At 57.1% G+C, this 13,999-nt stretch overlaps 1 protein-coding gene across 1 annotated transcript; it reads right to left on the bottom strand.

The window, feature by feature from the left end:
* Nucleotides 1-5,621: 5,621 nt before the first annotated feature.
* Nucleotides 5,622-8,061, bottom strand: NPTX1 (neuronal pentraxin 1). The gene is made up of 5 exons (XM_055797774.1): nucleotides 7,555-8,061; nucleotides 7,268-7,475; nucleotides 6,735-6,979; nucleotides 6,442-6,621; nucleotides 5,622-6,299 (listed from the first exon to the last, which is right to left on the bottom strand). The coding sequence occupies exons 1-5, from the start codon at nucleotides 7,999-8,001 to the stop codon at nucleotides 6,078-6,080; spliced, it is 1,302 nt and encodes a 433-aa protein (XP_055653749.1). The 5' UTR covers nucleotides 8,002-8,061; the 3' UTR covers nucleotides 5,622-6,077.
* Nucleotides 8,062-13,999: the final 5,938 nt, after the last annotated feature.

The raw sequence follows: 13,999 nt of genomic DNA, 5'->3' as shown, positions 1-13,999 counted from the left end.
TGCCTGGGGTCACGTCCAGCCACCCGCAGTGACCCAGTGGGTCCCTGTACTCCCACAGCAGCAGCAGGGCTTGGCTGCGGCACCCGCAGTCCTGGGTGCCCTGCTCGTCCTCCTGCCCTGGCGCTGCGGCGGGGACTGATGCTTTTCCTCCCCACCTTGGGAAATCCCCCCAGCCCTGCCTGGTGCCCTGAAGTGTGGTGTTTGGCTGCCTGCCTCCCTGACTCTTCCTCCTCCTCTGCCTTGCCACACAGCCTGCAAGTCGCTTGCTTGGAGTAGTGTCCCTGGGGGAGCCCAGGGCAGCGTTTGTCAGCCCCCACCGCAGCGGGGAGCAGCTGCAGTGGTGCTCAGCGCCAGCTCTGAGCTCCTCAGCTCCATGCTTGCTACTCGGGGTGTTTATGTGCTGGTTGGAGCTGCTGCCTGAGCCACCAGCACTGCAGGCCTCCCAGCCTCAGGGAGGATGATGCTAGTGCCCGCCCGCGCCCCCCCCCCCCCCGGGAGCCGTGTTGGGGAGGATGCTTCAGCCTGCAGGCCCTCTTTCTGTCCCCCTGTCCCCTCCGATTTTTATGAAATGCAGACGAAGGATGTTTTCTGTAGGCATCTGCCAGTGTTTCTGTCGTTTCCCTGAGACAGCCCTCCTAGGCTGGGAGCTGAGCCCCCTCGCTGCTCCTGGGGGCTCTGCCCACCACGTGCCGGCTCCGTGTCTCATGCATATTTAATCCGGGTCTCATGGAGCCATGTGCTCCTAGGCCAGGCATATTGCATGACACACTTGCTACTAATTAATCTAACGGCATGTTATTAAGTGCCTAGCATGCCTTTGGCACTGCATAATGGTGATGCTCTGGGATGTTTCTGGACCCAGTGCTGCAGGCAGCTTTGCTTGCAAGTGGCTGTTGCCCTCCAGGCTGGGGGGTGCGTGCCCCTAGGCCCTCCCGTGCAGGGCAGGGATGCAGGAGAGGCCATCTCAGGACATGCTGTCTCTGGTTTTCATGGGTGTTTTGCTATAAAATACAACCGATTAAATTTTTCATCTAGCCCATCACCTCCTCTTACCTCTTGAAAGCCCTTGGTGGAGCTGACCTGTGCCTGAGGGGTGGGGAGAAAAGGATGGGCACAAGATGCCTGTGTGTAAGAGTGGTTTCTCTTCCATGTGAGTTGCCAGCAAGAAGTCGGATCAGAGCTGTAAATCCCAGCTGTATCCTGCCCTTAAGAACTCTCCCTCGCCCCTGTCAATATTTCTGAGCCACCTCCTGAGTCGTGGGGCCTGTCCTCACGAAGCCCAAGATCCCCATCTGCTCTGCTGCTCTAAAAGCTTCCTGGATTTAGTGCACTCGATGCTGGTGCGAGTAATGCTCTCCCTTACCCCTGTGCGCAGGGGATGCTGGGCTGGCTGTCACCAGCGTCCCTGTGGCAGAGCTGGTGCCACTGAACAGCTTTCAGCTCAGAGCAGCAGTTTCTGATTGCAGGGCGAGGTGTCAGGATTGGTGCATCTTATTGATGGGCCTGTGCTGTGCATCTCCTCTCGCAGGATCCGCGCTCCCTGCCTGCCTCCCGCAGGAGCTGGCATCGCCGCAGTGGCGCTGAGATGTGCAAGTCGCACGCCTGGAGCTGCTGCTGTCGGCTGAGCTGCCGAGGCAGGGGCAGCCCTGGGGGTGCTCTCACAGCTCGAAATGGCTGCAGGCGTGGGGGGTCTGTACCTACAGGTGCTTGTGGGGCTGCAAGGCAGACCGAGGGTCCCCTCGCGGCCTTGGGGAGCCCAGGAGGTGATGAGCTGGGAGGTTTGTTACTCATCTCTTGGTGCAGGAGTCTGGGCTCTGCCAGCTCCAGCCCCTCAGCCATCACCCACATCCTGCCCTGCTCTTGGCTGCAGCATCCCACCTGCTCTGCCCCAGCTGCGCCACTGCCTCGGGGAGCGAGACAGCCCTGCTTTAATCACAGCAGTGGTTTCCAGCTATGACCAGGAGGAAAAATTAAAAAATACCTGTTAGTGTAATTTTTTTATTGTCGTTTAAATTGTGGCTCAGCGCAAGCCTCCACCTGAGGGTATCATCGCCCTTTCCTGTGGCAGCGGGCAGGTGCTGTAGTTTTGTCTTGGCACCTGGGATGGCTGAGTGTAGCTGAGACACTGCTGTCCCCACAGGGGCCAGGGCCCTGCTCAGAGCTGGGGCCAGGCTGGGGTGGGCTGGCGGTGGCTGAGAACAATGCAGGAGCTGCCACCCATTCCCTGGGTAAAATAGCATTCCCCTTTGGAAAGATGTAGGCTGTTCCCAGTGACACGAAACCAAACAGCCTGTCCTTGGAGCAGCTGGTTTTCAGGGGTGGGGGGGAAGGGGATGGTATCCGTGTTGCCAGAGAGGGCTGAGCTCTGCTCTGAGGGCTGGGGAAGGAGGTGTGTGTGCTACGGGGTGTCTGGCTGGAGCTCTGCAACCGTGCTGCATTTGTAAGTCTGGCAAGGCACTGAGCTAAATCACTTCTGTGTCTGGGGAGGGGTGTTTGGGGAGACAGGGAGGGGGAAACTCTTGGTTGCACCATCGTCTTCAACACCCCTTCTGTGTCTTCTGGCATCATGCCCCTGCTTTAATTCTTGTGGCTGTGTTACTCCCCATCCTGCCCACCTACAAGCCTTGGCTGAGACTCCCCTGGCAGCCCATCTGTGCCTTCTTGCTAATCACCTGCAGGAGTGACTGATGAGCGGCATGTTACGCTCTCAGCCTGTCCCCCATGGGGCTCAGTAAATTGCCCTAAACCAGTTTTGATATATCATTTTACCTCTTACACCTGGAGGATTCTTGATGCTCATTGTCCCCTGTCAAGGGTACCCAGCGCTTGTAGTTCTGCTTCCGTCTGTGGCTGGCAGCATGGGAAAATGCTCTGGGACCCCAGACCTGCAGCATGGCTTGAGGCATCCTCCCTCTCTCCCTTGCCCTGTTTGCTGTGTTATGATGGTTATGACTTGAGGCATCCTGAAAAGGACCTGGAGCAGTCACAGGAGCAAACCTCCCCAAGGAGAAGAGGCTTGGTTAGGGTGGCAGGTGCTGGGCGAAGTGGAGGGGCCCTGGGTGGCTGCGCTCTGGCAGCTTGAGGTGCGGGAGGTGGCAGGGGACCAGGCAGGGATGCCCTTAGTGGAGGCTGTAGGTGTTGCTTGGGAAGATGCAGCACGAGGACCGTAGGACCCTTGCTCTGGCCCTCGCCAGCCCCCAGAGCCGAGACTCGCTGGCCACAAGCATGGCAGCAGGGAGGGCCCTGCTGACTTATGCTGGCTGCATCCCACCGGGCTGCGTCCCCTTGTCCTTGCTCCCGGGGAGGAGGGAAGGGGAGTGCTGGTGTCACGGGGGGCTGCGCGGTGCCCAAGGCAGCAGCAGCACCGAGCCGGACTGTGCAGCTCCTGCTCCCAGCTGCGGTGGGGTGGGGGTGTCACAGTGTGGGGAGGGGAAGCTGCTTCTGGCTGCTTCGAGGGAGTAGATGGTTTTCCTACTGGTATCTGACTCTAAAAGCAATTTCTCATCTGGGAAGTCTGTTCTGCAGCAGATGTGTAACAAGTAGGAACGTGTAGCAATTACTTTGGAACGGCACAAGCCGTCTGTAGGCGCAGCCCTGCACCATCACATCCCCGTGTGCGGGTGGGCTCCAGCCACGTCGCCCTCCGAGCCGAGTGCCCCCTGCCACCCCCACCCCTGAAATGATGCCTTCCAGGAACCATGTCCGGAGCCGAGCCTGGCCACCCAAGGACGAGTGAAATGCCCCGAGCGGCTCCTGCCTGCAGGGAAGGACCAAGAGCTGCGGCGTCCTGCGGGGTTTGGCAGCAGTGCCCACACCGGAGCATTTGCTGCAGAGAGCTGATGGGCATTGGGCACTGGGGGCTACGGGATGGCATTGTCCCCACCATCACCAGCCTGGCAGAGACAGCCAGAGGGAGCCGAGCTTCCAGCCTGCATCTTAGGAGAAAAAAAAAAAAAAAAAAATCAGTTTGTATGATGGTGTTGGGTAAACAGGGAGAGATGAGGTCTAATGCTACGGGAGCAAGAGAGCGCCTGGCCAGTGCGGCCGAGGCTGGGGGTGCCTGAGCAGGCTCCCAGGGGAACCGGCAGAAATTCCTGCCTTCAACAGGCAAAAACCTTCCTCCACAAAAAGACCAGGTCCCAGGCACTGGCTGCTGAGGGAACTGACACACTTAAGAAAACGCACTGTCTTTCTTCACTCTTTATTGTGTAAAAATAAAGTCAACAATTCATGTAATCTCAGCAAGAAAATGGAAAAAGCATGAGTATCAGTAGAAACAGTGCATTTCCCGAACTGCTGCTGCGGACTGGATGCGTAGTATATCGTAACCCATTCAAAACCCAAAGAGACAGAGAGCAAGGAACAGGAAAAATGTACAGCTTTGGTTAGCAAAATAATGACAAATTAAGATACATTTATTCTCTCCCCTACTATACACTATATACATTATGTTGACATCACACCCTTTTTTTTTTTTTTTTGGCAAATCCAACGCACCTGGGACTGTAGGCGAAGCCTTTCCAGTGGTCTTGTTCTCAGCAGGTTGTGCTTGTCACGTTGCTGATGTGAACAGGTTCTTGGGAGGAACTCAAATTAACTCACCACGGTGGATTATTTTTTTTTCAGTTTTTGTTTTTCTTTTTTTTTTTAAAAAAAAAAAAAAAAGCACAGTTTAAAACATGCTGCCCTGAGCCACAGTTCATACGAAGGTCTCTTGATCTGGGGGTGTGTGTTGCTGCGTCCACTGCTCTTTGGCTGGGCGCTGGTCCCCGAAGCGGCGGTGGCTGGGCCAGCTCTGTGCTCCTGGCCAGGGGCGACCTTGGCCTTGCCTGGCTCCATATGAGCCCCTCCGCTCGGCTCTTTGCCGCAGCGCTGGAATCTGTCAGAGAGGCTCAGGAGCCCTGTGTGAATTCTCTGCCTAATCCTCCGCTGCCACCCTGGGTAGCCCTAGGGGGGTCAGTGGCAGGGCTGGGGGGTGATTTCTGCAATCTGTAGTACAAACCAGGAGTTTAGAAAAGGAAACCATACAAAATGCATGTTATTTCAAAATACACTTCTTTATCTCTTTTTTTCCTGCAGAATCTCAAAGTACTTTTTTCCTCAGGGAGCACTGCTAAATTCTATTTTTTTTATCTTCATAAAAATACCCTTTTTTTTAATTGGTAATAAACTTCCCTTTACAGTAAGAGAAACAACATCGTGTTTTATCAAAAGCAGAAAGGCTTCACACTTTTCAGTGGTAGCTAAACTTCCAGGGGATGGTAAAGGCTATTTTTCACCAGCTATGGCGGGCACGTAGGAGGCCTCGGGGGGGCTGCAGGTGGGGCCGAGGGGGCATACCTGAGTGCGGCAGGTCAGGGAGCGGGGCCGCCGGGTGGGGGGTGTCCCGGCCGCGGGGGTCCCGTCCTGGTGCCCACCGCAGCCCGGGACTATGGCTGTGGTGCTTGGGAGCAGCGCTGGCAGGGGAAAGGGGCTCACCTGGGAACAGACTGGGGGGGGGCATCACCCCCTCCTTGGAGTGCTGGCCACCACCGCACCCCTGGGATGGGTGATGGGAGGGATGCTGCAACCTTCCCCCAGCTCCCCAGACATCACTCTCCGGGGGGGGGGTGGGGTGGGTGTGTGTGTGTGGGTGGGTGGGGCGCGGGGAGGAGGGGCTTCAGGCTGGGGGGAAAAGAGCCCTGGGGGCCTCCGGTCCAGACCCTGCAGCCTTTTAAGGTGCCAGTGCCCAGGGAATGTGGGGCTGCCCCGGGGGTGGGGGGGAAGGCGGCAAAGCAGGGGCCGGGCTGGAGGAGCGGTGAGAGGGAGCGCAGCCGCGCCAGGCCAAGGCACGCAGGCGTTGAAGGACATTGGCAAGACAGAAACCGGAGGGTCGTGGGGCTCCGGGGGCGGGCGGCCCCGCTGCTGGGACATCCCTACACCTCGGGACAAGATGGGTGGCTTCGTTCTCTGCGTTTTTGCGCAAACAAACAAAAAAAAGGAAGGGGGGGGGGGGGGGATGGGACAACGACGACACAACCCAAAACCAAAGAAATAAAAGAACCCAATGAGGAGGTTTCTTTCGCTTGTCCATGGCCCTAGTTGAGCTGGCGACAAGCCTCGAAAGTCCACTTGGTGGCCCCGCCGTAGATGTCGATGTTGGCCTCGGCCCACGCGATGACGTTGCCCGTGAGCGCCTTGGTGCTGCAGGTGGCCAGGCTGTACACCTCGCCGGGGCTCAGCTTCCTGTCCCACACGTTGAAGTGGGCCAGCTCCCCCACGAAGGCTTGTGTGGCATCAAACCCGCCACCCAGTGTGTCCTGCAGAGGAGCCACCATCACGGGGGGCACGCAGCCAGGCTGCCCTGTCCCACCCTGGGAGCACCCAGCACGATCCATCCTCCATCCCCTGGGTGCACCCAGAGAGCAGGGACCCCCACGCTCACACCCCGTCAGCCCTTACCTGCTCCTGGCCCAGGACCAGGACCCCCTGGGGCTTGATGGGGTGGTAGGGTGCCAGGTTCTCACCGCTGCCGGTCTGCGTGCCATCCTGGAAGGCTTCCCACACGCCATCCCGCGTGGTCCAGGTGACACAGATGTGGTGCCACTTGCCATCATTGATGACAAAGGGCAGTTTGGCCACCTGCAGGCAGCGGGTCAGGGCTGTGCGCACGGTGTGTGTGGGTCCCATGCCACCCCCCAAGCCGGTCTGCAGCCCGCCCTGCTCAGCAACCTCCCCACTCCCCAGGGCTGTACCTTGTCATTGATGAGGATCTCCATGGGGTTGTTGCCCCACTCAATGAGCACCAGCTCATTAGCCTGCCCAGGCACAGCATAGGAAAAGGGGGTGCCCATGCCAGGTGAGGCGTTGGACTTCATCCACATGCAGACGCTGAAGGCGTACATCTCTGGCAGGCTCTTCTTCACCTTGGCGTACATGTAGTTGGTGCGCAGCGGGAAGGTGAGCTGGAACCTGTCTGGGGGCCGGTTGTCCTTCTGGCCTGTGGGAGCAGAGGGGCGGTGGGCTCCGGCCGGACACCTTCTCAGTCCGCTTTGGGGGTGTCCGCCCCCACCCCCCGTCCCACCCCCGTTATGCAACGGGCCTTGAGATGGCAGCGAGGAGCAAATCCCTCCGGAGCGCCCAGCTCCCTAATCCCCGGCGCCGGGCAGCGCCCGCAGCATCCCCAGCTCCCGCCGCCGAGCCCGCGGCACCGGCCCCGCGGGGCACAAGGGCCGAGCCTCCCGCCCGGGGCGGGCCGGGGGCCGCGGCGGGCCCGGGGCGCCGGTACCTTTCTCCAGGTCGCTGATGCGCTGGTGCAGCGAGGTGAGGGTGCTCTCGATCTTGCCGCGCTCCTCGGACTCGTTGCGGGGGCTGAACTTGCCCTCCTCCAGGCTGTTCACCCGCGACAGCACCTGCTTCTCCAGGTCGTCGATCTTGCTCTGCAGGATGTCCTTCAGGTTGCTGCTCTGCCCGGAGGAGTTCATCCTGCTGAAGTGCTGCAAGGGGCGAGCGGGGGAGCGGGCTGTTACCGGCCGCCCCGCCGCCGGCGCGGCCCCCCCGGGGCGCAGCGCGTACCTCCAGGTTCTCCAGCCGCGTCTTCAGGGACTGCAGCGTCTGCCCCAGCTGGCTGAGGGTCTCGGCCGCAGGGGCCCGCGACAGGTCGCCCATGGTGTTCTTGGAGAAGCCGGGCTTTCTGCCGCCGCCCTTGGGCTCGCCGGGCGGCTCCAGCACGCTCTGGCTCTCGCAGCGGCCCAACTTGGCCGTCAGCTCGCGGATGGTCTCCTTCTGGTTCATGATGGTCTCCTTCTGCTGCAGCACCGTCTCCCGCAGCTGCAGCACGGTGCTCTTCAGCTCCTCGGCGGAGCCGGCGCCCAGCGCCGAGGCGGCGCACATGTCCCCGTCCAGCGGCACCGAGGTGCAGATGAAGCGCGTCTGCCCGAAGCCCTGCCCGCGGCCGCGCAGGCAGAGCGGCGAGAGCAGCAGGAGCAGCAGCGGGAGGCTGCCGGGGGGCCCCGCGGCCATGGCTGCGCTGCCGGGGCCGGGCCGTGCCGCTCCGCCGGGCCCACTGCGGCACGCGGCCCCTCTTATAGCGCCCGGGCGGGGCCCGCGCCGTGACGTCACGTGCGCGTGGAATCCCGGCCGCGCGGGGCGGGCGTGTGAGTTGGGGGGGGCGGCCGCGGCGCGCGTGTGTGGGAGACACCGTGCAGCGGAGGGGGGGTGCGTGTGCGGCCAGCGGGTGCGGGCAGGGGTGCGTGTGCGGGCAGGCGCGGGGGTGGCGCGGGGGTGCCCCCCGCGGTGCCGTCTCCTCGCGTGGCCCCGTGGCCCGGCCCGGGCTCGGCAAAGCGCCTCCTCGCTCCCCCCGAGCATCCCCGGTCCCGCCCCCCCCCCGCAAGGCAGCCCCCGGCTCGGGGGCGCGCAGGCACCCCACGGCGGACGGGGCGGGGGTGGCGCTGGGCGATGCTTGCCCCCTCAGGGCTGGGCTCTGCCCTCCAGCCCCCGCAGCCGGGGGGGCGCAGGGTGAGGGGCTGCACCCCCAGGTGCGCCCCCGGCAGCCGCTGCGTGTCCTCGGGAGCAGGGTGCAGCGAGGCGCTGTGGGTGCCGTTTGCTGTGGGCGTGCGAGGGCGAGCACCGCTTTTTTTCTTCCTTTTTAATCAGGGAAACGAAAGAAAGAAAAAAAAAAAAAAGTGCCCAGGTAATACTTGTATCCATCCTTGGTGGAACCAGTTTGCGGCGGTGAGAATTTCGCTTTTCTCATCCTCAGCGTCCAGCCAAGGCCAATCCAATGCCTCCTCAGTCCCAGGGAACTGAGCATGCAGGTTCTCTGGGATTCGTCCCTCACATTCGTTCCTTGGCCGAGGCACAGAGCACCGGCAGGACCACCCCGCCCCAGCACCAGAGCCTCTCCCACCTGTTGGCTTTGTCCTCATCTTCCCTCCACGTGCAGTGTCGTTAGGGGATGCCTGAGCCGCTGCGGCACAGCCAGCAGCTGCGGGATGAACAGGTGTGTTTGGTGTCCCGGTTCCGTCCACTGCCTGCCCTACCTGCCCTGCGCCGCGGCCCACATGGCTGGAGCGGTCACATAATGCCAAGCTAACCTGTGAAATATGAAGCAATTAGTTTTGATTAGTGAAGTGGGTCAGTAAAATACAAAGGCTGAATCGGTCTGTGGTTCTGCAAAAGACGAAGTACTGCCCCTGCGCCGTCTTGTCCCCCTTTTCTCTCCCCTCCGATGCGGGCCTGATGGGTGCTCTCGGGGAGCTGGAGCACACTGAGCTGCTCACAGCAAGCCCTGTGCTGTGTGGCTCAGTGTGATGCCTTTCCTGTTGCAGGTGTTTATCTAGCCCCAAGAGTTTGATGACACACTGCCTTGGCCCTTGGCGTACTGTTTGCTTCTCAGAGCACCCGGGCTGCCTTTGGAAGGCCCCGTCCCACCTGGCCGTGCTCCGTGCTGTGCCACGAGTGCAGCATTTCATGGCCAAACCCAGCGGCTTGGGCTTGTCATCAGGTCCAGCAGAAAGGTTGGCAGGGCTGGCAAAGGCCCCAGTGCGCGGCCCCGGCTGGCTACGGCTGCTGATGCCCAGCCCAGAGAGGCCAGGGCAGCACTGGGACAAAAGTGGCCAAGAAGTCTGGAGATGTGCCCAAGAGCTCAGCACCTCAGCAGCACCTTCACTGGGATCCTGTAGTGCTTTCATTGCTGCCTTCCATCAGAGCTGTCCCGGTGCCTGCGGGGACTGCAGAGCCTCGTTATTTGTAGCCTTCCTAAGGTTTCTGGTTCTTCCTGCTGATCCTGCAGGGGGGCAGCAGCTCAGAGCCCTCTGGAACCCATGAGGAGCTCACCTCTGGTGCTATGTGCTTTGAAATTCTGGGGGGAAAATATCTGCATTTCCACTCAGTTCTTCACTTCTGCCTTTATTGCCCTGGTTGCTTTTCCTGCTGTTTGCTCCCTGTGCTGTAGCACGTTTCAGTGCAACAGGAATGGAACAGAGAGGAGTTGCAAGGAGGGGGACAGGCAGGATGTGTTTTACTGGGCAGACTGGTCTCCCTTCCGTGCTGGTTTGGTTTTGGAGTTGTTTTGGTTTTGTTTTGTTGTTTTTTTGTTTTTCAGAGAAGGGACATTATGGAAAGGCTAAAAAGACTGCAGGTCTAATTCTTCTGCCACAGGCAGGAACGCAAACTAAAAATAATGTTACTGCAGGCAATACAATTACACTGGTGTAGAACTGGTCTGAGAGGCAGCTGAATTGGTACCCACTTCTGTTAACATCTGCATGGTATTGACAAAGCTGTTCATGTCACCGAACAAATTTAACTAGGAATCTTTTGTCATCCATGGTACATTATGCTGAGATGAGACCAAGGTGACAGGTGCAATAAAATAAACACTCCAATACTATGGTGATGGAGACCGTATAAATACCTAGATAGGAAAAAACAACAAAGCTGCACTACAGTAGATAAGCAAAATAACCCCCGTGTCTCCTAATGCAAAGAAAGATCTAGAAAATATGATCAAGATTTCAGCTTTCCCAGAATCACTGAATCATGCAGTAGGATCCGTTATTGCTTCTGTAGATTTAGGAGCTGTATAGGTATGATGGAATAATGGAGCCCCTATTATTTTTAACTCTTCTCTTGCCTCTTCCAAAGCGCGCTCTGTAGCTAGCTGATTTATTGCCCTGTAGCCGAAAAAAGCTGAGCACAGCTATCAAGGACCCTTGGAGATGATTTAGTTCTGAACAGGAGCCAGCAGGCACATTTGTATTTGTGATGGACAAGCATGGTTCTGGGCAGTCCAGGGTGCTCCCTCCGGGGACCAGAAGCCCTGGCTCCCGGTACCCTCTGCCACGGCTGGCTGCCCAGCGCAGAGTGAGGTATGTGAATATTCGATCTGTTCAACGATAACCTCTGTGTGAGAACAAATGCATAAAGGACATTTTTTTAAAGTGGACAAATCTCTTTAATCCTGGGAGCTGGAGCCCTAGGGAGCAGGGACAGAAGCTTTCTCTCCTGTTTGTGCAGCCTGCTGTACATAAAACATCTGTGGGGCAGTGCTGATTCCGCATTTAAGTCTCCTCTGTGGAGTGGGAACAATATGAACCATTATGGGATGGAGACAGCTTTGCCATGGGAAGTAGTAATGGGTAGACCTTACCAAGTGTGTAACCCAGCTCCTTTTGTTTGTGCATCTAGCTGGTACGCAGCTGAGCTGCCGGTTGTGCCTGTGTTGTCTCTGAGGCTCCCAGAAGATGGTCCACTCCAGCCCCTGGCTGCACACCCCCATCCCCAACACGCTTAGAGCAGGACGTGGCAGTGGCTTGGAGGCCGTTTTGTTGGGTTTTTTAATATAAGGGCTTGTTCTCAGAAAGGCTACAGCAAGGACAGGATCTCTGGTCACACTACAGCACGGCTGTTGGTGTGGAGCACATGTCGAGGGAGCAGGATCCTTTCCAAAGTCCTTTGCCTTGTGCAGCCCGACAAGACTTATGGAACCAGCACACATCTCCGAGCTGCTCCATTGTTAAGTTTGCAGAATAGCATAGATGCAAAATCCTTTTTTTTTTTTTAATGCTTTCTAACATCTACAGCTGTCATTAGAACAGCTTGAGCATGGTGTATAGCTGGTACAAATACAGCGTGTGTAAGGTGGAGTATTCCCTTCTGTAACAAACACTTTGGACTGGAGTTTGGAAATTTGCTGCATTTTGCTGCAGTCTTTCTTTGCAGATCTCTCCCTCTCTGTTTCTCTCCCTCCCTCCCTCCCTCTCTCTCTTTCACTCTCTTCCCTTTTTTCCTTCCCTTTCTTTCATTGTTCCCATCTCAAAAGTCTGTTTCCCTCTAAATTGCCTGACATTTACATCCAGTGAGAATGAGGAGTGTGTTCTTTGTACTAGTAGGTCTCAGTGATGCTATAGGGACACAGATCCTTTCATTACAAATAATTAATTTAGCTATATATTGCATAACATCCTAAAAAGCTTTCTAGGGCAATCTCATGCTAGCTGGATGCACAGTTCCTATCAATATTACATTACATTTGGGTACCACAGTTATGAAGTTTCATTAAAAATTTAATTTGTGGTTTAAAACTGCAGCACTCCCTTAAAAGTGTAGCAGAGAAACCATTTTGGCTGCTTGAGGGCTGATCTTGCATTAGCCAAAATTGCAGGGAGAGCTGCAGAAGGGGCTCGGTGCGGTGGTGATAATTCCCTGCACAGGAATCCACCCAAGAGAGGGAGGGAGCTCAGGCTTGGCGTCTGGCTATACAGTGTCCTGTTGGGCTCCTGCCAGCTGTGAGATGATTTTTTTTTTTGAGTATAGAATTAAACATTAACCTGTGTCTCTGTTTAGCAGCCACACGTGAGCACACAAAAGGCCTTACCCCATTCTCACTGCACCCCACTCCAGCCACACGCTCCGACTGGGGTTAGTTTGTGTGCGAAGAGGACGGTGGCTCCCGAGGAGTGCAGGATGAGGGGGACAGACGTGCTCTGCCCCCAGGAGCTGGTCTGTAACTTGTGCAGGCTCCTGCGGAATTCCGGAATTTGCTCTGAGCCCAGACGTCCCAGAGGAGAGGGTGCTAATGCCTTTGCAGAGAGCACAGACATCCTTCTCAGTGCAAATTAAAAACCTCCTTACCATCAGTGAGGCTGTCCTACAGCAGGAACTGGGAGATGGGAGGAGGAATAGGGGCTGGTATGTTTTGTTAATGAAGTTTTGTTGCGATGCCTCAGCAGCAGATTTGAATGGAGGCAGGTTTAAAACATCCCACATCCGCCTCTCCGTTTCAGAATTGATTTGTACAGCAGTTTCCACCCCTAGCTGCATGCACACACATCAGAAGAACCAACAGCTTTTCCTTCCACACCATCTCTCAAGTCATCTTTCAGCTTTCTCAGGATTTACCGGCTCCAAGAGAAAGCAGGCTGCCAGCTGCTTGATGGGTCCAAGTTCCTTGGCAGGATACGGACCTCCCTGTCCTGCCCAGGCCAGGACCTGCTGCTCCTGCAGGTACAGGTGGTGGGGCTGGCCCCACTGCTGCCCACAGCCTGGGTCCAACACAGGGAAGGTCCATCCCGGCAGCGCAGCACTGCCCTTATGGTCTCTGCAGAGCCTGGCCTCTCAATGAAGCACCCACAAGTGACAAACTGTGACTCTATTTATGATAAAAAACACATTTGTCTTTCCCCTCGCCACCTGTCCAACAAAGGAGGAGAAATTTGTAGCCAGAGCAGGATCTTTCAGAAGTCAGCACCATCCTGGTGTTTGTAGTAGGTCTCAGCAAAAGATCGCTTCCCCTCCCCCCGGAGAGGATAATAATGGGGAGTGGGTTCCTAAATCCCTTAAGCTTCTTTGATAGCTTCAATATTTATCTGTAATCCTGCTAGTGCTGCTGAATAGAAACAGCCCTGTGTCCCTGTTGCCCTGGGGCTTCTTCCCACCTTGCAGCATTCCCTTTCCACAGGAGAAAAGCCAGGGCAGGATGAGAAGGAAACATCAAAAGCCAGTGACACTGTTGGTGCCCTAGTTTTTTCCGTGATTATTTATTATTTTGCACAGTTTCTTGCTCTCTTTCTCCCACGCTCTCTGCTCTATTGTGTTGATGTATTGTGGTGGGCTGACCCTGGCTGGACGTGAGGTGCCCCCAAAGCCGCTCTGTCACTGCCCTCCTCTGCTGGGCAGGGAAGAGAAAACACAGCCAAGGGCTTGTGGGGTGAGATGAGGACGGGGAGATCACACAGCAGTTACTGTTCACGGGCAAAACAGGCTCCATTTGGGGAAATTAGTTTAATTTATTACCATTCACATCAGAGTAGGATGACAAACAAAACCAGAATTTAAAAACACCTTCCCCCCACCCCTCCTTTCTTCCCGGGCTCAACTTCACTCCCAAATTATCCCCCTCCTCACCCCGAGCGGCACAGGGATGGGGACGGGGTCAGTCCCTCACATGCCGTCCCTGCGCTCCTTCCCCCTCACACTCTGCCCGTGCCCCAGTGTGGGTCCCCCCCGTGGGTGCATG

This window comes from Falco peregrinus, chromosome 2 (genome assembly GCF_023634155.1).
Source record: "Falco peregrinus isolate bFalPer1 chromosome 2, bFalPer1.pri, whole genome shotgun sequence".
Taxonomy (NCBI): Eukaryota; Metazoa; Chordata; class Aves; order Falconiformes; family Falconidae; genus Falco; species Falco peregrinus.
This window is presented reverse-complemented; position numbering and strand designations above follow the sequence as displayed.

Coding starts and splice junctions, on each gene's coding strand:
- NPTX1 (XM_055797774.1), bottom strand. CDS start 8,001: ATGGCCGCGGGGCCCCCCGGCAGCCTCCCGCTGCTGCTCCTGCTGCTC. Junction 6,980..7,267: donor CATCAGCGACCTGGAGAAAG/GTACCGGCGCCC, acceptor CTGCTCCCACAG/GCCAGAAGGACAACCGGCCC. Junction 6,300..6,441: donor TGGTCCTGGGCCAGGAGCAG/GTAAGGGCTGAC, acceptor GCTCCTCTGCAG/GACACACTGGGTGGCGGGTT.